This window comes from Lineus longissimus, chromosome 5 (genome assembly GCF_910592395.1).
Source record: "Lineus longissimus chromosome 5, tnLinLong1.2, whole genome shotgun sequence".
Lineage (NCBI taxonomy): Eukaryota > Metazoa > Nemertea > Pilidiophora > Heteronemertea > Lineidae > Lineus > Lineus longissimus.
The window spans coordinates 261,027-280,484 of NC_088312.1; the positions used below are offsets into that span (position 1 = coordinate 261,027).

Below are 19,458 nucleotides of genomic sequence, written 5' to 3' on the forward strand. Positions count from 1 at the left end.
ACGTATACGGGATAGGCCGAATTTTCAATTTACCGACACTGACTCGGGGGGGGGGGGGGGGGGTATAGACAACTGAACAGAATAAATGACTTAGCTTCCTGAACATGACAATACCTACCATTTGACAAATCCACTGAGAATTTTCCGAATCCTCCTCGCCGCAGGATGTATATGGTTCGAGTGTTACTCTCCATTGTGTCTCGGTCCGTGGCGACAACCGAACCTATACTATCACCGGCTGGTGTCTCTCCCTTGATATCAAAGCTGTACGTATCCTGTTGAAAGATCGGCGGCTGGTCGTTCGCGTCCATGACAGAAATCTTGACATCCGCATAAGAGTTGAGCACCTTTTCTCCTTGGTCTTTGGCTTCAATCTGAAATGTTTTAGGGGTAATGAGGGACTCGATTGCAGCTGGTGACAGTATTGTGCTAGCGGTTGAATGAGAGTTTCAGCAAGAAATCAACAAAGCATTTTACAGTGGTGAGCCCTGATCCACCGTGGAATAATCTCTTCTACTGAACGTGCGTTAATCAATGGTCTCCATTTGTGTTTTCAGCTATCAGATTTTCCGTCATAATGCATTCGTAAAGTACACTCTTAGCATTTTGTCTTTGCAATGAATAACCACACGTTGGACAGATTTACTGGAACTGCACACTGGCTTATCAAAAGACATCAAGTAGGCTGTGACAAACTACATAGATCTCAGAACCATATTGCTTTGATTTACACGACTTTACCTACCTGAAATCTATACTCGGTGTTCTCCTCGTAGTCAATACCATCCTTTGCCTCCAATGACACCGCACTGCCTGTTCGAACTATCCTGAACATCTCACTCCCTGGACCTGATAAGACATAACTGATGTTGCCGTTTAAAGCACCTTTGTCATCGTCCTTTGCCATAATCATATTTTCCTGAAAGATGAAGTTGCCCTCAGTCAAAGGTTAGGCAGAGACAGCGAATAGTTCATGGTCAAGGCGACTGTCCTCGAAGACTTTCGGGGCCGATTTTCATTAACCTTTTCCACACATGGCCCCTTCTTATTACTCATTAGATTTCACCTTAATATTCTCTGTTCGTATTGCTCATATGAGCTCCCTCTATATATTAATAGGTTCAATGTATGTCTTTTTTCAACAGCTCCCTAATCCATCGAACTGTACGCATCTTGATGACGAATCCCTTCACGCATTTTCCAAACAAATGTAAGAAATCGAACAGCTTACCATAATAACAGTCCTCTCCGCGTCCTTGTTCTTATCATTCTCAAGTACTCGACCTTCATACACCTTGTGTGAAAACACTGGCGAGAAGTCATTAACATCAGTGACCGAGACTACAACCATCGAAGATGCAGTCTTGGACGGCGACCCGTTATCCTTCACAAATACTTCAAATTCAAATTTGTCCACTTTTTCTCTGTCTATGATTCGTGTTGTTGATACGGTGCCAGTGTTCCAATGAACGGTAAATGGAACTGAAGAGGATAAAGAGACAGGACTATCAACGACGGAACCAGAGTGTTAACAGAAACGTTCCCTCAGTGCTAACTCTCCAAACATGCTGGAACTGATGCTAGAACATCTGCAATATCAATATCTGGGTTACTACCACAGACCCTGCAGACTGGCGATCTGGTCAGGTCCATATGGTCAGCGGCTGTCAATCTTTCACAACTTGTAAATGGGAATGGCAGCAATGATATTGTAAAGGAACAACGTACCTAGGCTATTCTGCATGAAATACACCAACTTGGCCGTCTTGTCCTGTTGTTGATCCTTATCAATGGCCACAACTCTACCAAGTCTGGTGTTGATGAGAACACTCTCAAGCACTTTAAAGTCATATTTAGCCTTGGTGAACTTGGGGGCATTATTCCATGGAAGAGTTACATTGACCTGTGTTGAAGACGACCTTGCCGGCTCTCCTCCATCAACGGCAGTTACGTTGAGGGTATACGTTGGTAAAGCTGGGTCCCTCGAAAGGTCGTCAGCAACCGTGATTTCACCTGGAAAAAGTCAATGGTTTTATAGGTTCTAGCACTATGGTTATTCATTCAGAGGTCGTACAATGTCACAATGGTTCAGGAATGTCCGTCCTCCAACTGGTTTCAAGTGACAGTGTACAACCACGGGAGGAGTCACCATAAACCATTAGACTTCATCCCCGAACGCTTTAGAAATGCCATTCAAGTCATTTTGCTGTGCGCAACGTGTTTGGCGTGAAAAAGCAGTTGGCATGTAACTAACGACAAACTTTTGTAACATGGATCCGATATCATGGCACGGCAAGGAGGAAAGAGAGTAATCACTACGAAGAATAATAACTACAATTGAAAAATCTTCGGATATTTCATTTTGAATGGAGAACGTTTACGCTTACGACGAGCCTAATAAACCTTAGAATAACCAGACTGGTTACTCTTAGAAGTAGCTTACCAGTATGTTTGTCTATCTGGAACTTGCCATAACCTCCTGTCAAGAAGTAATAGATCCTGCTGTTGTACACGGAGATATCCATATCTGTTGCTTCAACCGTCAGGATGACGCTTCCTACGGCAGAGGATGCCTTCATATTGACTTCATAGAAAGACTTTGGAAAGACTGGTGAATTGTCATTCACGTCCTCCACTGCGATTCGTAAAGGAATCTTAGACTGCATTTTGTCGTTTTGAATTCCCGTTGCTACTACCTAAAGATGAGTGAAACTGTTGACTATCAGTGGACTGAGGAGTAAAGGGAAGGGCGACAAGAACATGGCAAGGACTGGGGTAAGTGTCTGTTCTTGAGATTAAGAGAATGACAATGCATAATATCAGCGAAAGATATTCTCCTACAAACGGCAAGTCACGAATTCCTATGATGGCCAGGACGCAAATATTCTGTGCTTCGCTAAGCTCCAGCGTTTGTTATTATACTACTGAACTGAACGGTTCGAAACTACAGGTGGGTTTACCATCTTCAGTGGGAAGACAGGCGTTACTGTGATGGAATTACCAGTTGCAAGCATATGGTACTTACTATGAAGTTGTAATGCTCCCGATAGTCTGCATCTAGTCTCTCCCTATGCCTTACTGAGATTTCACCCGTCGTGGCATTGATTTGAAAGCACTGGACATCTTCACCCTCCATGGAATATTGGAACTGTCGGTTTTCCTCAGTGGCGTCCTTGTCGTAGGCAGAGACCGATTGAGTCTGGAAAGAATCATGCTTCACTGAGGTAGACAAATCCTGGTCAGATCTCTTTGATGAAAAAGTATCCTGTTAATACTGTCGCCTAAAGCGTTTCAATACCTTCTCATTGCCCAATTGGTTCCTTTTCCATTTATCTTCCCTTCTTATAACTCATTTTGATCGAGCTTTCCCGTACCTTCTTATTACCTATTCGGTTTGTACCTTTTCCATACATGCTCCCTTCTCATAGCTCATTAGTCTGGTTCGAATCTTCCCTATACTATGACAAAGCCTAAGTATCGATGTGTTAAAGGATAACTGGATGTAAATAAGCACTGATCATGAGACGTTCGCTCACAATTGCGTTTGGTTAACTGACTCATACTCTAGCATATACCCCCATATACCATACCATTATGACCGCCTGATTAACTGACTCATACTCTAGCATATACCCCCATATACCATACCATTATGACCGCCTGATTAACTGACTCATACTCTAGCATATACCCCCATATACCATACCATTATGACCGCCTGATTAAGTATATCAGTCAGTGCATCTCCGTTGACTGTATATTCCCTAACGTGACCTTCATAAACCAGCTGGTGAAACAATGGCGGATTATCGTCCACGTCATCGATATTGATAATCACGATGGCTGATGACGTCATCCTTGGGGAGCCACGGTCGGTGACAAGAACTTCTATATCATACATGTCGTTCCTTTCTCGGTCAACTGGTGCTATTGTTGTGATGATGCCAGTTGCTTCGTCGATTTTGAAAGGAACTAGAGGAGAGACCAACAAAGAATCAGACCTCTGGCAAGAACATGTACTGCATTGGAGAAAGATATAGAAGCCTCTCCATCCATTCTCGTGTTACCTTATCTCAGACTGGAAACTAGTTTTTTAACTTTCTGCTGGAATTAGGTTGGTAAACCATCACCTTATTTCGTTCAGCCATGCAGCCAAGAAAATATGTGGCAGTTGCATTGGTTTCTCTTTCACAGAAAAGTACAGTTGCATTTACCATGATCAAAACAAAAGTTTCAGTAACAAATTTCATCATCCGTTTGGCATTTCAAATGCGTGCTCATGGTTAGCCCTGGACCTACCTCTGCGGTCTCGCATACTGTATAAAACTGGGACAGTTGTGTTCGGATCATGTGCCTTTATCGTCCCAACTACGGTTCCAGCTGGTTCATTCTCCTTCAGAAGGAAAGGCCCCGCTTCATCAATCACTGGTGCATAGTTATCCGGCACATTGATGTAGACCATGACTGTCGCTTCCTTTGGAGGGATACCACTGTCTATTGCTTTGACAACCAACGTGTAGTTAGAGATGACTGGTTCTCGACTCAGGCTGTCCTTGATAGTCAACACACCTAAACAATCAGATTAATACAGAAATCTTAAATTCGGATAGATAAGGACCCTTATAGTGAGTGATACGGTGCCGTCACTACGACCGGAATAGCTTCCCGGCAACAATAGACCATGTTCGATATTTGGCGAATGGTGAAATTGATAGGTGTTAGGAGTACAAAATGCTTGGAGACAGAGTTTTCTGTTCATCCCCATACAATTAGGAAGGATAATTTCTAGACGATTCATCGGTCAATCATTTAGATCTAAAAAGACTGATGAAAGATTGCAATGACCAACCTGTGAAGAAATCGACATGAAACTTCCCGTAACCATTTTGCTCGAGAAAATACATGACACGATTTGCCTTGGCTGTTCCATCCTTATCCACGGCTTTCAGAGTTGTGATCACAGAACCGACGTCGAGGGACGACGAGAGGTCGAATTCATAATAACTGAGCTCGAATTTAGGTGCATTGTCGTTGAGGTCTTCTATGGTTATGTGAAGAGGAACCCAACTTGATAGACCTGTGCCGTTTCTATCTGTTGCGATGACCTGCGAATGAAGAGAGGACATGTGTTGGTGGTTTGACATGTATGTAATATAAATGTCTCAATCTTGATTTAACGACACAATCTGATCACCAAATGACACTCTACTGTAGCGTTAAGACTGTAGTGCTGTGACCTGTCTGTTACCACGTTGTTAATGGTTCTTTTCTTACAGGAATGCGATTTTGACACTTGGACCATTGGCTGAAGGGATTCAACAGCATGTTCTTCTTCGTGAACCTCAAGGACGGTGACTCCTTTACTCTTGCCCACTTTGATCTGGCAATGGTTTGGTATGTCTCGGTTCTGCAGATCCACTATTACTGCAAGGATCGCATCACAGGCAAGTAGGTCGGATTCTTTATCAAGTTCAATGCTAACTTAGAGCAAGCAGATCCACGATTCTATTACTGCAAGGATCGCTTCACAGGCAGTAGGTCGGATTCTTTATCAAGTTCAATGCTAACTTAGAGCAAGCAGATTCTCCAGCTCTTATCACTTACCGTCAGGTTCATATGCTGCCGCCTGTCGGCATCAATTGTCCCTGGTTCCTTGACTGTAATGACAGCCGTTTCTTTATCCATCGTGAGCAGCTCATCACCGTCTCCCTTTAGGTAGAAGAGGACCTGTCTGTTCTTCTCTGAACCGTCTTCGTCCCAGGCAGCGATTGGCTGACCTCTCTGAAACGATTCGTATTCAGGGTGTAGATTGTCAAGAAGAGAAATCCTGACGTGTTGAGTATTTCACACTCTCATCTGAATGAATCCGGCATTTGCCCAATGAGACTGCTCTTCACGCGAATTCGAAAAACAACGTCTTCACAAAAAGCTAGCTGTAGGCTATTCAGTATCTAATTAACGAAATATGCATTATAAAGAGAGAATAGTATGTCTACTTCTGAAGCCAACCGGGCATGGCGAACCGATGCCTTGCCCTTTTCAAAACTTTCCTTGTCTCAAGGAAGGCTAGAGCTTGCTATCTGTCCCCACAGGACTTCATGCTTTGTGGTACAACAAGTCCCTTTGCTTCTTTACTCACGATTACAACTCGCTGGCCATCGATTGGTTGAAAGTCGTCTTCCGTCAAACTGGCCTCGTACCAGGATTGGTTGAACTTGGGTGCAACGTCATTAACGTCAAGGACCGTTATGTTAATTTTGGCAGTGGCGGTCCTGACCGGGATGGCATTGTCTTTTACCGAGATGTCAAACGAGTAAAACTTGACTCTCTCGTAATCTTGTATCTGCCGAGTCTTCAGTTCTCCTCCGTGGATGTCGATGGTGAAGGGAACTGTTGAAGAAAGTGTGCTGTATATTATAATCCACGTGGCTCTACAGCTTGAAGCTTTCGTTTTCTTGTGTAAGGAGTAAGCACTTCCCGCCACAGATCAGCAGCAGTAGGCCTAAGTTTTGGGAATCATCTCATGTACGACATCACAGACCTTCAAGCAAACAATCCACTATCTATATCCAAGTTCCATAACGTGCAATGACTTTCTGGACGATCATTTTCATATAGACTTTAATAGACCGACATCTCTATGTCTATACATGTATCTACCGACATTTCTCACAACTCGTTAAAGATTGTTTACCTGATTCATCTAGAATCGTGTAGTTCAACTTCTCCTTCCCCGCTGGGTCATCAATATCAACAGCCTTCACGATCCCTACCAGCGTTCCTATTGGCTGAGCTTCCATGAGAGAGAACATGATTGGGCCTTTGATGTCCGGTGGGTGGTTATCAGGGATGTTGATGACAACAGTAGTCTCTGCACCTAATGGCGGCCTCCCTCTGTCCATGGCTTCCACAGAAAGAGTATATTTTGTTTTCATTGGCTCCTGGTCCAAAGGACCGCTCACAACCAGTTCGCCTGAAAGAGGGCAAACTTATTCATGCCATGGTCAGCTTGTAAGTCATAGAGGAATATATCATCGGTATGGCAGATAAATACATGTACTCTTAAACTCTTCAGTACCCCAGCAACGAAATGGTTAAACGAAAGGTGTAAAGAAAATTAGGCCTACACACAGCCCTAGTTGTCCTCGATTTTGTTCCTCGACCTACCTGTCGATGCGTCAATAGTGAACCTCCCATCTCCACCCGCCTTAATGAAATACATGAGAGCATTGTTCTCCTCAGTAATGTCAGCATCCGAGGCTTCTATCTTAGTTATGCTTGCTCCGATACTGGAATCAGTGTCCAACAACAGCTCGTATCTTTCGTTCTGAAACACTGGTACGTTGTCGTTGATGTCTGTGACATCTATTAGGAGTATTGCTCGAGATTGTAGGTCTAAACCACCGGCTTTGTCTGTCGCCAAGATCTAGAACGACAGTGGAATATTAGACAAAACGGTAACACGAATCAACACGAAGGGGACATGTATGGAAAAGGGAAAAGTTCGCGACAGTTAGAGGCAACATGGATACCAATAACTACATGAATATGTTGACACTTGGACGTTTTAATGATACAATTCATCAGCACTTAGAAATCTGAATTTGGTGTGCCAGTAATTGGTGATGAGATAAACCGTTTACTCATCAACGTTCAACCAACCACTGCCTGTTCAAATACTGGACATCAAGTGTTGACTCACGGTTAAATTAAACATCTTCATGCTTTCACAGTCGAGTAGGACGCCCTTTTTCTTCCAAACTGTCAATGACGACTGGTCAATTTCAAAGAATTCACTGCCATAGCCGACCAAAGAGACTGTCACAAGGCCTTTCACTTCATCAAGGTCTTCCAACTTAAGTTCGTTCTTCAAAACGACTTCCTTGATACCCTTCTCTTCAGCTCGCGTTTCCTGTATCTTTCCTTTGTAGACCTTCCTGTCAAACACCGGAGCGTTATCATTGACATCTTCCACAACAACAGTATAAAGCGCAGATGTGGACATCTTTGGAGAGCCGTAGTCCGAGACTGTCACAATCAGATCGTGTGAAGCTTTCGTTTCGCGGTCCAACTCAACTTTAGTGGTGATACTGCCGGTATCTGGATCTATTCTGAAGGTATCTGAAACGAACAGATCGTGATGAAGCACTTTCAATTAGTCTAAAGACTGCAAATATGCTTCTTCTAAATACACAAATTGACCTTCTTACCTGTGCTTTCCAAGTCTAGCACAAATAAGAACTTGGGTATCTCGCCTTGCTTGAGAGTATCGGTGGCCTCTATCTTTCCAACTCTAGTCCCTGAAGACAAGCCTTCCCGAACTGGAAATGTCCTCTTCCCAATTAGCTTTGGCTTGACATTCTTGGGAACTTTGACTGTGATCTCAGTCTCGCTGCTCAGGCCTGGGTTCCCCGTATCCAGGGCTCGCACCTTAAGACGGTACTCAGACATTAACGGTTCTCGGAATAGGTAGTCATTCGCCATCAGATTTCCTGGAAAATGATGAGTAAGGAAACTGTTGTAAAACAACGACTTCCATGGTCTTCAAATAACAGTTTTAAGCCCTCAAGGGTGATGAACTGGGTGATGTAGCTTATCTGCCGAAAACCATTTAGTATGCGTGCAACAGAATTGTTCTAAATAAATGACATAATGATACTGTTTGAGTTCCTTTTCCGAGTTATCGTAACAGTGCTGGTAAACGAAATATCAGAAAAAAGTAGCAGTAGCAGTAACGAAACCACTTACCATTGATCTGGTCCAGTGAGAACTTTCCATAGCCACCCTCCAATAAATAGATGACCCTGTTGTTCATGGGGCTTGCATCGTTATCCACAGCTGCCATCAGAGCGAAAGGTTTCGAAGCCGGGCTCTCGCTGTCTACTTCATATACTCTGTTGGTGACCACGAAACTTGGAGGGTTGTCGTTTACGTCGATGACCTTGATGTGGACTTCTGCTTTCGTTGTGAGGCCTTCTCCACCAGCATCGGTTGCGCTGAGCTGGAATTGTGCATCGAGTTACAGTGGAGAATTCAAACAGTAGGGAGAAATAATCTCGAAGAAGACGCCTCCTTGTAGACAGATGTAAGCTTGTTATTGCCTTAAGCAAACAATATTGTAGCCTTGCAGACAATAGGCTTCACAAGCTTTCGAGTGGACGTTTAGTGAAACTAACTGACTGTGGTTATACTGAATAGCCACGTTTCATATCTCATGGCTGCAATAGAGTTAGTTCAACTTACGACCAAAGAGAATGTTGGGTTCTCCTCGCAGTCAATGGTGCCAGCCTTCTTCACCCTCAAAACACCTGTCTTCTGGTCGATCACAAACAAGTCACTCTTTTCGCCGTACAGCTTGTACACAATGTTCTTGTTGGCTTCTGTGGCATCTTCGTCGTTTACATCAATAGGGTCGTCCTGAAAGAAGTGATAGTGTACAGAGAGGATAAAAGATGACTGCGTGTTATTCGTCTCTTAGCAGAGGTCGGATCATCAGGGTTACCCATAGTTGTTTCTGTAGGTTAAGATGGCCATTATTAGACCATTAGGAGAAGATCCAAGTGTTAAGCTGATCTGGACACCCTATAGACTATCTGTAGGCCTACTTAACCTATGGCAATAGTTAGCATAAAGGGAAAGTGCATCTAAAAACGGGGGACATTAAGAAGTCCTACAGTAATAGTAGATCTGGTGGCCTTCAACACGCCTCCAAAACTCCCTGACTTACCATAGCAATCACCTGGTTCTCAATCGGGACCTTATCATCCTCCGTGACAGTACCAGTGTACAACTCCTTGGTAAAAGCAGGGGCGTTGTCATTGACATCCTCGATGATGATCTTGACCTTCGACATTGCGGTCTTGGGCGGGATGCCTTGGTCACCGACCTGAACGATCAACGTATAACTCTCAGCCTTTTCGCTGTCTACCTCTCCAAGAGTAGTGATGATGCCGGTTGCTCGATCAATTTTGAAGGGAACTAAACGTCAGGGTAAAAAGAAAAAGATTAGAGTTGTGCTCTTTCAACAGGTCCACACTGCACCGTGTCTGTGCTTGTTGCAAATGTCCAGCAAGGTTTTCACTTGACAGTACCAGACTAACACCGGTACCCAGCTTTCCCACAAATGATTTATTCTTACTCTGTACGACAATGCCACACATCTATCTTCAGTCCAATGGTCAAGCCTATCAAGATGCACGGTCGGTTAACCTACCCAAACCATCGTTTTTGATTGAGAAGTGTAGCCTGGTCGCATTAAATCCTCCATCAGTGTCTCTATCCTCAGCCTCGACCTTGCCCACTACTGTGGCCGATGGCACGTTCTCCACCACATAGAACTCAAAATTCGGTTTGGTTACGGGTGGGTTGTTAACTGGGATGGTCACGATGACTGTAGTCCTGCCCGTCTGCTGGGGAAGTCCAGTGTCTATGGCTCGGATGGACAAGGTGTACTTCAGCAACACTGGCTCGTCTACCAGACTTCGAACTGTTTGTATCTCACCTGTTTTAGAAGAAGGCGTTGTCGGTTTTTTCTTTTACAACTGTGTCATGCGATATATTTAAAGAAAACAAGAAGATAGGTCAAGTTGCTTACACCTGAAAACAAGGTCTTTTTTGCTTTTCCATTACATTGTGTATTTCACGATTTCTGTGGCTTAACGCGTATGTTAGTTAACTCATGTAACTTGGAGTATGATGTTTGCGTCACACCATGAGACATTTGCTCAATACTCATACTGAGGTGTGTGTGACCACAATGGTGGTCAATGCAATGACATTCATTGATATAGAATCGACCACTTGCCCTCCAAGAATCGCACATACCAGTTTGTGAATTGATGCTGAATCTGCCACCACCACCCTGCTCAAGGTCATAGATAACTCTATTGTTGACCTCAGTGCGATCCTGGTCTGTAGCCGACACCTTTCCGATCACCTGACCGACGATGTCATCAGTCAATCTAATCTTGTAGAGATCCTTGAGGAATACTGGCGCATTATCATTGACATCCTGGACTGTGATGTGGACCATGGTGGAGGCCGACAGACCTCCGCTGTCAGTCACAACAATCTGGACAAGAAACAAGAGAAGTTTGGTCTCCAAGCCTGTTTCGAACTTCGCCTATATATTATCTTTCCATTTGATATTTTAGATACGACCTACACTATCACGTTCATCAACATAGACGCCTTTCCGTCCTACATATCCTAATCACAGTATAGGCCTATTTGAATAATATGTGTGACTCAAACCGAAGCCGGCTAAAGATAGGACCACAGTACATCAATCATGATCATTGAGAACAGTTCTTACTTTGAACTTATACTGTTGTTTCTTCTCACAGTCGATAATGCGAGGCCTGGCCACCTCAAGCTGTCCAGTCAGTGAATCAATCCTGAAAGACCTCGCATCATCTCCCTCGACAGAGTACTGAAGAAACCGGTGCTCCTCAGTGGCGTCCGCGTCAGTGGCTTCAATGGGAATGTGCTGCAAAGGGATCAGGTGAAATCGAGGTGAAGAAACAGAATATGTCAAGTGCACGATGTTGGTTCAAGGATAATGCTATTCCAGAGGTATTACAATGTTGAGAATTGTCACGGCAGTACATCTGGTTTGGTGATAAACCTGATCGAGGAATGAGAGAACTGAAGTTAACGATGATCTTCAGTGATGGGCAGGAGGTGAATCACGCCTTGAGACATGACAACTCTTTCTGTGAGGTGTTCAACGGGATCACAATAGGTTAAGTCTTTGCCTGCTTCCGTAAGCTATTTCTAATCAATTCAATTCATCAGTCCCTTTCACGAGCAATCAGGTATGCCACCTTCCTCAAGAAGACTCTCTTGGCATTCTTGTCAGTAGCTGCAATTCAGAAGTCCTCTATGATACCTCTGCAGAACAATCAACCAACTCTAATACTGACAAGAAGGCTGAGACATTGTACTCCAGGAAATTCGGGAATTGCAACCCGAATGATCGAACTTCCATTACGCACCATTTGCACTTTATGGTCGTGTTTACTGATTGGTATCGTATCATCCTCCTTGACGCCGCCATCAAACCTCGCCCTCGTGAACTTGGGACCATTATCATTCATATCATCCACGATGACAGTCACAACTGCCTGGGACGTCTCTGCAGGTGCGCCAGCGTCCACGACAAAGATTGGCACATTGAAGCTCTCGACCTTCTCTCGGTCAAACGAGTCCCTGGCATAGAGGGTCCCCGTGCTTGGCTGCATGACGAACGAGCCTGGAGGAAAGGGACAATCAAGTTATTGTCATACTAGGAGAGTGTATTGTTAATGTATTTGGATAAGGCAAAGTGAGAGGGAGCAGATGAAAACTGACGGGGAACCAGTCTAAAAGAATAGCTGAACATTTATACATCTACCTTGTTAAAATGACTTGGGAGAAGAAGATTTGGAAAGATTGTATGAGGATTTCCCTCTGTACTCGGCTGTGAAATCGTTCAGTTACTCTTTCTTGATGATAAGGTTTGTTGACGAATGTCAGCAGTCGAATATATAGGCAGAACTTCAAGTTACCTGCCTCGTCTTCCAAAAAGAAAGTCATAGTAGTATTTGAGGGTTCCTCGGGATCGAATGCCTTGATCGTGCCCACTTTTGTGTTGACAGGCATGTTCTCCATGATGTGAAAGGTCAAGGAGGTGTCTAAGATTGGAGGAAGATTGTCTGGCAAGGCGATGTTGACCTCGACATGCGAGTTCATGGGAGGGTAGCCCTTGTCGACAGCCTGTATGATCAACTTGTACTGGAGGAGGGCTGGCTGAGAATCAAGCCAGTTCGCCACAGTCAGCACGCCTGCAAATTAGAGAGAGGACTTCTGGAAGTGAACTTCGAAATCAAGACACACGAGACGATAGAGCAGGTCGACAATTGGGGAATTCGGATTCCGTGCCTTTGATTAGGTTACTCTACCTGTGTCAAGACCAACTGCAAAGCGACCATAACCTCCCTCGTCGAGGATGTACAACACTTCACGGTTTGTCTGCGATAAATCGGCATCTGTTGCCTGCACTTTACCGATTGGAGTCCCTGAAATAAAATAGACCTTGATCATGAGACATTGACATTTTGTCAAGAGAAAGCAGGGGAACAAGTAGTCTGGTGTGCAAATGAGTGAGTTCAGGAAAGGGCTCAGTGTGGCTTTAAACATGACGAGCAATTGCGTACTCACCTATTGTTGAATTTCCTAGCACCATGAAACTGTACGATCGCCTCTGGAATTGAGGTGCGTGATCATTTATATCATCCACGTTGATAGTCAACATGGCTGCCGAGGCTAACCCTTCAAGGTCACCACCACGATCAGTGGCTATCACCTAGAATAACAACAATAGGGTAAGTTCCCCAGGGTAAGTTTGTGTCTCCTTCCACAAGGAACATCCTCTACCTCCTACATGACGTTCTGCCACATTTCAAATTCAGATCCATCAGAGAGAGTTTGAGCAACACATTCGCATCACAAAGGCCATTCTCATTTAACGAAAGCACTGATACATATGGTTTTTTGGACAGAGAAGGAGCTGCTCCATAGTGATGTATATCTTGGAGTCTCGGCTTTGAGTTACCCTGCATTGGCAACTCTTTTCAACCAAAGCAAGGTTGATCACTTCGATGATCGGCCCGCTATGCTGAGATGAAACAGAACAACTACCTGTAGCTTGTAAACTGCTTGTGTCTCCGCATCCAGTAGGCCCGGTTGTTTCACCGATATGGTGCCTATGATGGGGTCGATCTCAAACACATCATGTCCCTCCCCCATCAGGGAGAAGCGGATGTCACGGTTGATCACCGTCACATCTTTGTCAGTTGCTTTGATTGGTGCATTCTGAAATAAAGGAATGATTTATACATTACTGTTATAAAGTACAAGGCCTGCTCCGGTGGTGGTTTCCTTCAGAAGCTCCTATAATTACACTTTCACCAGTGCTATAGTTACAAAGTCTTCACTTGAAGCTCCGAAGTTTTCATTTGGAGGTACAGTTATAGAGCTGCAGCTCCGACGTTTTCATCCGAAGCTTCATACATGTTCTACTGTATTTACTTACGAAGTGTCTGCTGGCTCTCACTACACAGCTTTCCATATGTCGTTGTCAAGTGAACGATTTTAGTCTGAAGGTATGGAACTGTTTGGCTTGTTTTGATGGTAGCCCATTGTTGCCTCGCAGAGAATCTCGGTTGCATAGTATAGTAGCCAATAATAACGACACTGACCATAAAGAATAGGCTAACGTACCATTTTGACCTCCTGACCATTCAGAGGCTTGCTATCATCCTCCACGACAGTACCAAAATATTGCGATTTTTGAAACATCGGCGGGTTATCGTTCGCATCAATGATATTGATGGTGACCGTGACCGATCCTGTCGCTGGAGGGGCGCCGTTATCAACAGCGTACATCATGAACTTGTATTCATCATGTTCTTCGCGGTCCACCTGCCGCATCAGGATGATAGAACCTCGGTCAGTGTCGACAGTAAAAGGTAGATCTGAAGAAGAAGAATGATGTTATTCTAGAGAACTTCACTGAAACACTCTTTTCCGTCCTACTTCAGAATTGCCGTCCGTCACGTTTCGGTTACTGGAATAACACTTGGATATGAGCGTCCGTTACTCATCCAACAATGTGAAAATAATCAGCATCTTAGTTAATGTGAGAGAATTAATATGGTCCCAACGAAAGGAGAAATAGACCTACCAGGGTTATCTTCAACATGGAACCTGACTAGGAGATTAGCTTCTGTAGGACTGTCGGGGTCATGGCATCGGGGCATCCCTATCACTGTACCAGGCAAGTCCGACTCCCTCACAGAATAAACATGGCCGTTCCAGAACACGGGTGGGTTGTTGAGCTTGACATGGACCATGACAGACTCTGTGGTGGATTTCCTGGGTTTGCCAGTGTCTACTGCTTGGATGGTCAAGTTGTACATCTGTTTAGCGGGGGCTTCATTCAAATCTCCATCAACCCTCAGTTGTCCTGGAACAGCAGTTGTTGTAAACCGTAGTGATATTTCGATGAACATAACTGATCTGCTGTCTTTGTCGGAAAAGACAACTGATGGTGTATCCAGCGTCTGAGAATCCTCAACATGTTTAATGAAGCTGCAGTGCTGAGGGTTTAGGTGTCTCAAGCTGCTTGCCAAGAGCATCCAATTGTTCAACGTACATGCTGCTTGAATGGCAATGTCGTCAACACGGCAAGCACTGTTGACCAATGACTCACTGCCCCTAAATGCATTTCTCTCACATTCCCGATATTTTCCCAACAAAATTTTGGCAGCATTTTTTTCCTCTTTGATCGGATCGAGTGGGGAAGGTGAGGGGAACGTGTGAGGATAATGCTGGATCACCTAGAATAATCAACTAAAAACGGATGAAAGTGAAGAGGCTAAAATGGGTGAAAATTTGTCTCAGGTACCGGGAGCAATATCTCACCTGTTTCATAATCGATGGCAAACTTATTTCCTCCTCCTCCAGTCAGCAGATATGTTACATGTTTATTTTGCTGCGTGATGTCGTAGTCTTCAGCTACCAGCTTCCCGAACACGTGGCCGACTGGTGTGTTGGCAGCCAATGTAAAGCTATACCTACTGGGGAACCTTGGGGCATACTCGTTCACGTCATCCACGTAGATGAGGATTGTGGCATTGCCACTGAGGCCTGTCCCCTTACGATCTGTAGCCACAACCTTTAAGCAAAATATGTTAAGCCGGCACTCACTACAACAGTTCTTTTAGCCATTACCAAAAAGAAATGAGAAGAAATGCATTACATCAAGTCTTCAGTGACTAGATCAAGATCGAATGAACTGGGAAGATTTAGAAACATCGGTAGAATGTCTGGAGTAACGTAAATGAACATTGCTTACTGAAAACTCATACAGAGTGGACGTTTCACAGTCTATTGTTCCCGGCGTCTTGACACTCATGGCTCCCGTTTTTGGGTTGATGGAGAATAGCTCACTACCAGGCCCGTGGATGGAGAAGCGATGGTTGTTATTCTTACTGGACTTGTCTGCGTCCGTCACAGTCATTGCCCTTTCCTGTGGACAAAGTTGAGATATAAACGAATCTCGTGTCAAGTTTGCAAGGCCAAATTGTCATTCGGTATCCGATTGAATAGACATTTCTCTCTTTCGACCATCAATGATTTTATTTGTCAACATGACTTTTCGTGACGGAATTATTTTTGTGGCAGACCTTGAAATCACCTGCAGTGTAGGAGCAGGCGAGTAGTTGCTCTCTGCTCTGTTAGTTGAGCACTTACCAGGAATACTTGCTGATCTTCAAGAGGATCTTGATCATCCTCCGTCACGAACCCAGTGTACTCGGGGAAGTTGAACACTGGCGGGTTGTCATTGACATCCGTCAGGATAATGGTGACAGAGCCTATATCCTTCAATGAAAAAATTATAAAAAGAGTAGGCCATGTTGTTGTTAAAATGATTCATTTGGCGGTTTCCAGATCGCTTGAAAGGACCACCTAGGATAGTTTGCAGACACAGAGACCTATAGCACCTGTAGGTCAACTAAATTATTTGCTTGCATAACAGACGGGAGGTTGCTTATCATGTGAAGAAAGAAATCTTGTTGTTAGTTCATACTGTTCAAGACATACCAACCTTGAGTGGTGGGGAGCCCCCATCTGTTGCCTCCACAATCAGACTGATTCGGTCATTCTTCTCCTTATCCATGATATCATTGTCATTCATCACCACGTAGATGGAGCCGTCCTGAAATACAATACTTAGAATAAGCAAAAGCTCAACTCTTTCCAAAGCGGTGAAGGCCAGAAATTCGTCAATTGGCAGTTAGGCACTAACCGTATTGATACAGAAGAGTTCCGATCCGATCCCTGCCATAAGCCTGTAAGTGATCTTCCCATTCTCGCCTTGGTCACGATCAGTGGCCTTGACTTGACCTATAGCCGCGTTCTTAGCCATGGCGGCCATTTTGGGATCGCCCTCAAAGTGACACATGCCCCCGACACCGTTATGTGCGTTGCCGCTCCTCCGTCCGATGTGAATGAGGGAGGTGATGTTTTCAGAGACGAAAAACCGATAGCTGCGCTTGCTGAATAAGGGCGCGTTGTCATTAATGTCAGTCACTCGGACAGTGAAAACTGCTTCAGTTGTCTGGAAAGAAGACCATGTCAGTTAAAAGCTATATCAAAGTCTGTCTGGATATTCCCCAAAGACCATATATATATCCGTTAAAAGTTAAAGCCCGCTCGGGAATCGAATCGAATCCGGACGTTTTTATCTGCACATAGTCTCTCAGAACATTATCCAGTGGATGATGACCCCGTGGTTTGAGGAAATTGTCACAAAATATCTTTGCGGAGGTGATAAACTTCAATGGTTTACTTACGAACTGGCCATCACTGACACTGATATCAAGTTTATATTCAGACTCCTTTTCTCTGTCCAGAAGTCCAGCCGTCCGAAGTTCGCCCCTGAATGAAAGAGGAGTCCTAATGATATCCATTTGGATGCGTTATTTCAGTTCCGAGAGCAATTGTTGACTAAACTATACAAATTTGATCCGGTCTAGTCTAACCCGGAAATTAACGGGCTAACAAGAATTGAGAGGAGGGTCTGACCCGGTGTAACTGGGGGAATAAAGTCAGGTTTACTGTGTACATCAAAGACGGAAAATGCTTACGTTTCCTCCATACGGAAGCGGCCTCGTCCGCCACCAGACAACTTGAAAATTAGGAATATATCCTCATCACCATCCTCATCGGTGGCCTGAAATACACACAACAAAGAAAGTCATAATGGTTTCCATTGATTAAGATGTCATATGTACAAGGTGGACTCACTCCCAATCGTAACCGATCACAGAAGATAAAGGCAGGCTTGGGCTGATGGGCGTTTCGCCTGAGGTTATTTGGTGTCAATCCGCTCACATCCTTTCCTACCTTAATCCTTGATATGATTGTTTTCATGGGGACACCTTCACTGACTTCTGCAAACAGCTCATCAGTGTTCAAAGTTGGCGCATGTTCATTCGCCAGGTTCACGTGGACGTAGGCTTCAGTCGTTGCTGTCCTATTGAAGACGGAGGAAAACAAGGTTAGATCATTAGTGAATACGGCTCAGGAAATATCAATGCAGCACTACTGGTATTTCAGCCGAGAAATCATTTCATAAGTATAATTTTCGTAAGTTCAAAATTCTAAAAAGTTTTCAAAGCACATTGATGACTCAAAAGGTAAGCAACACTTCAGTACCTACTTTTGCATTGTGATTATTGCTGGCTGGTCATACGCGACAATGACTAGCTTATAAGTAGGGAAGATCTGCTGTCTCCTTAGGAACCTCAGAGACTTGCTGGTTGTGATCACTCCAAGTTGATTGATCTGAAACAGGTCTGTGTCCGTCTGAGATGTCAGTGGGCCTGGGGTCCGCCATGTTTCGTAGATCTTGTAGCGTATCAGAGCGTTCAGGCCGTCGTCTGCGTCATTGGCAACAACTCCATGTGGCGTCTGTTGTTGAAAAGAGAAAAGGGAATAGGACAGTGATTTATAACAAATTGGAAGACGAAGGCAAAGTTTCATATTTGACTTCAGTTATCAGCATGAAGCTGTACGTGCCATTACATCGTAATGTTCTTCAATCGAATCACATTTGTTTTCTAACGCCTTCATCAAGGTGGAAGCTGATGGTTGTAGCATCTGTGGCGGGCTTAAGTGGTCAGCATCATACCTGGTGAATAGCCGTGCCCGCTTCGTGGTTGTCCATGATGGAGAACTCATACCTCTCCTTGGTGAACTTTGGTGGGTTGTCATTGATATCGGACAGTTTCAGGCGAACAATTCCTGGCGGTTCACTCCTCCTCTTGTGAAGTGAATGCGTCTCAATAGCATTTACCTGCAATATAGTGACAAAATCCTAATCGAACCGATAGGATTAGTGGATCGAATGACCGCATGCAGATAATATAGCATTTTTATCCTTATCGGAACAAATGAAAGTAACTTTCCTACTGGTATATGAATTCAAATCTACGATGTACCTCCGAAGGATATACCGGGAGTTGAAGTAACTCCTCCACAAGGTTCGCCTTCCGAGATGGTTCTACTCTTATGAACGAAAATCACAAGACATATCGGTGTGGCCCACTTATGACTGACTTTAGTCTTGCATTGCCACTTTACCCTTATTTCCCAGACTGCCCTCTTCTCCCTGTCAAGCTTTCTAGGCTTGGCAACTGTCACTTCGCCGGTGACATTATCAAGGTCAAACGCATTCTCAGGATTCCAGTCAAACTCGTACTTGAAGTGGGAGTTTCTACCCTGAAAATGTATGAGTTGAGCATAGGTCTCTGTCTCTGAACATTCAAAGAAATCTGACTTCGACATGCTGATGATAGAAACTGGTAACAACGCAAGAAGCTGACACCTTCTAAGCTATCTATTGCACAC

The 19,458-nt window shown here is 44.2% G+C and overlaps 1 protein-coding gene across 1 annotated transcript in view; it reads right to left on the reverse strand.

Annotated features, from left to right (window-relative positions):
* LOC135487504 (protocadherin Fat 4-like) overlaps window positions 1-19,458 on the reverse strand; it is a 38,356-nt gene that overhangs the window by 4,905 nt on the left and 13,993 nt on the right. Inside the window, exons 12-50 of the mRNA XM_064771241.1 lie at window positions 19,192-19,329; window positions 18,740-18,904; window positions 18,269-18,519; window positions 17,953-18,082; window positions 17,694-17,779; window positions 17,400-17,484; window positions 16,853-17,164; window positions 16,652-16,762; window positions 16,297-16,425; window positions 15,899-16,072; window positions 15,466-15,718; window positions 14,726-15,007; window positions 14,263-14,516; window positions 13,681-13,854; window positions 13,201-13,345; window positions 12,942-13,058; window positions 12,549-12,824; window positions 11,997-12,253; window positions 11,315-11,488; window positions 10,825-11,071; window positions 10,214-10,501; window positions 9,728-9,978; window positions 9,244-9,417; window positions 8,749-9,001; window positions 8,211-8,492; window positions 7,703-8,121; window positions 7,168-7,426; window positions 6,695-6,973; window positions 6,140-6,390; window positions 5,605-5,781; window positions 4,850-5,105; window positions 4,300-4,569; window positions 3,707-3,972; window positions 3,026-3,199; window positions 2,444-2,696; window positions 1,729-2,013; window positions 1,232-1,482; window positions 746-919; window positions 119-374 (exon numbers count right to left, since the gene is read on the reverse strand). Coding sequence (XP_064627311.1) covers window positions 119-374; window positions 746-919; window positions 1,232-1,482; window positions 1,729-2,013; window positions 2,444-2,696; window positions 3,026-3,199; window positions 3,707-3,972; window positions 4,300-4,569; window positions 4,850-5,105; window positions 5,605-5,781; window positions 6,140-6,390; window positions 6,695-6,973; window positions 7,168-7,426; window positions 7,703-8,121; window positions 8,211-8,492; window positions 8,749-9,001; window positions 9,244-9,417; window positions 9,728-9,978; window positions 10,214-10,501; window positions 10,825-11,071; window positions 11,315-11,488; window positions 11,997-12,253; window positions 12,549-12,824; window positions 12,942-13,058; window positions 13,201-13,345; window positions 13,681-13,854; window positions 14,263-14,516; window positions 14,726-15,007; window positions 15,466-15,718; window positions 15,899-16,072; window positions 16,297-16,425; window positions 16,652-16,762; window positions 16,853-17,164; window positions 17,400-17,484; window positions 17,694-17,779; window positions 17,953-18,082; window positions 18,269-18,519; window positions 18,740-18,904; window positions 19,192-19,329 — 8,578 coding nt within the window. The remainder of the gene's footprint in view (window positions 1-118; window positions 375-745; window positions 920-1,231; window positions 1,483-1,728; window positions 2,014-2,443; window positions 2,697-3,025; window positions 3,200-3,706; window positions 3,973-4,299; window positions 4,570-4,849; window positions 5,106-5,604; window positions 5,782-6,139; window positions 6,391-6,694; window positions 6,974-7,167; window positions 7,427-7,702; window positions 8,122-8,210; window positions 8,493-8,748; window positions 9,002-9,243; window positions 9,418-9,727; window positions 9,979-10,213; window positions 10,502-10,824; window positions 11,072-11,314; window positions 11,489-11,996; window positions 12,254-12,548; window positions 12,825-12,941; window positions 13,059-13,200; window positions 13,346-13,680; window positions 13,855-14,262; window positions 14,517-14,725; window positions 15,008-15,465; window positions 15,719-15,898; window positions 16,073-16,296; window positions 16,426-16,651; window positions 16,763-16,852; window positions 17,165-17,399; window positions 17,485-17,693; window positions 17,780-17,952; window positions 18,083-18,268; window positions 18,520-18,739; window positions 18,905-19,191; window positions 19,330-19,458) is intronic.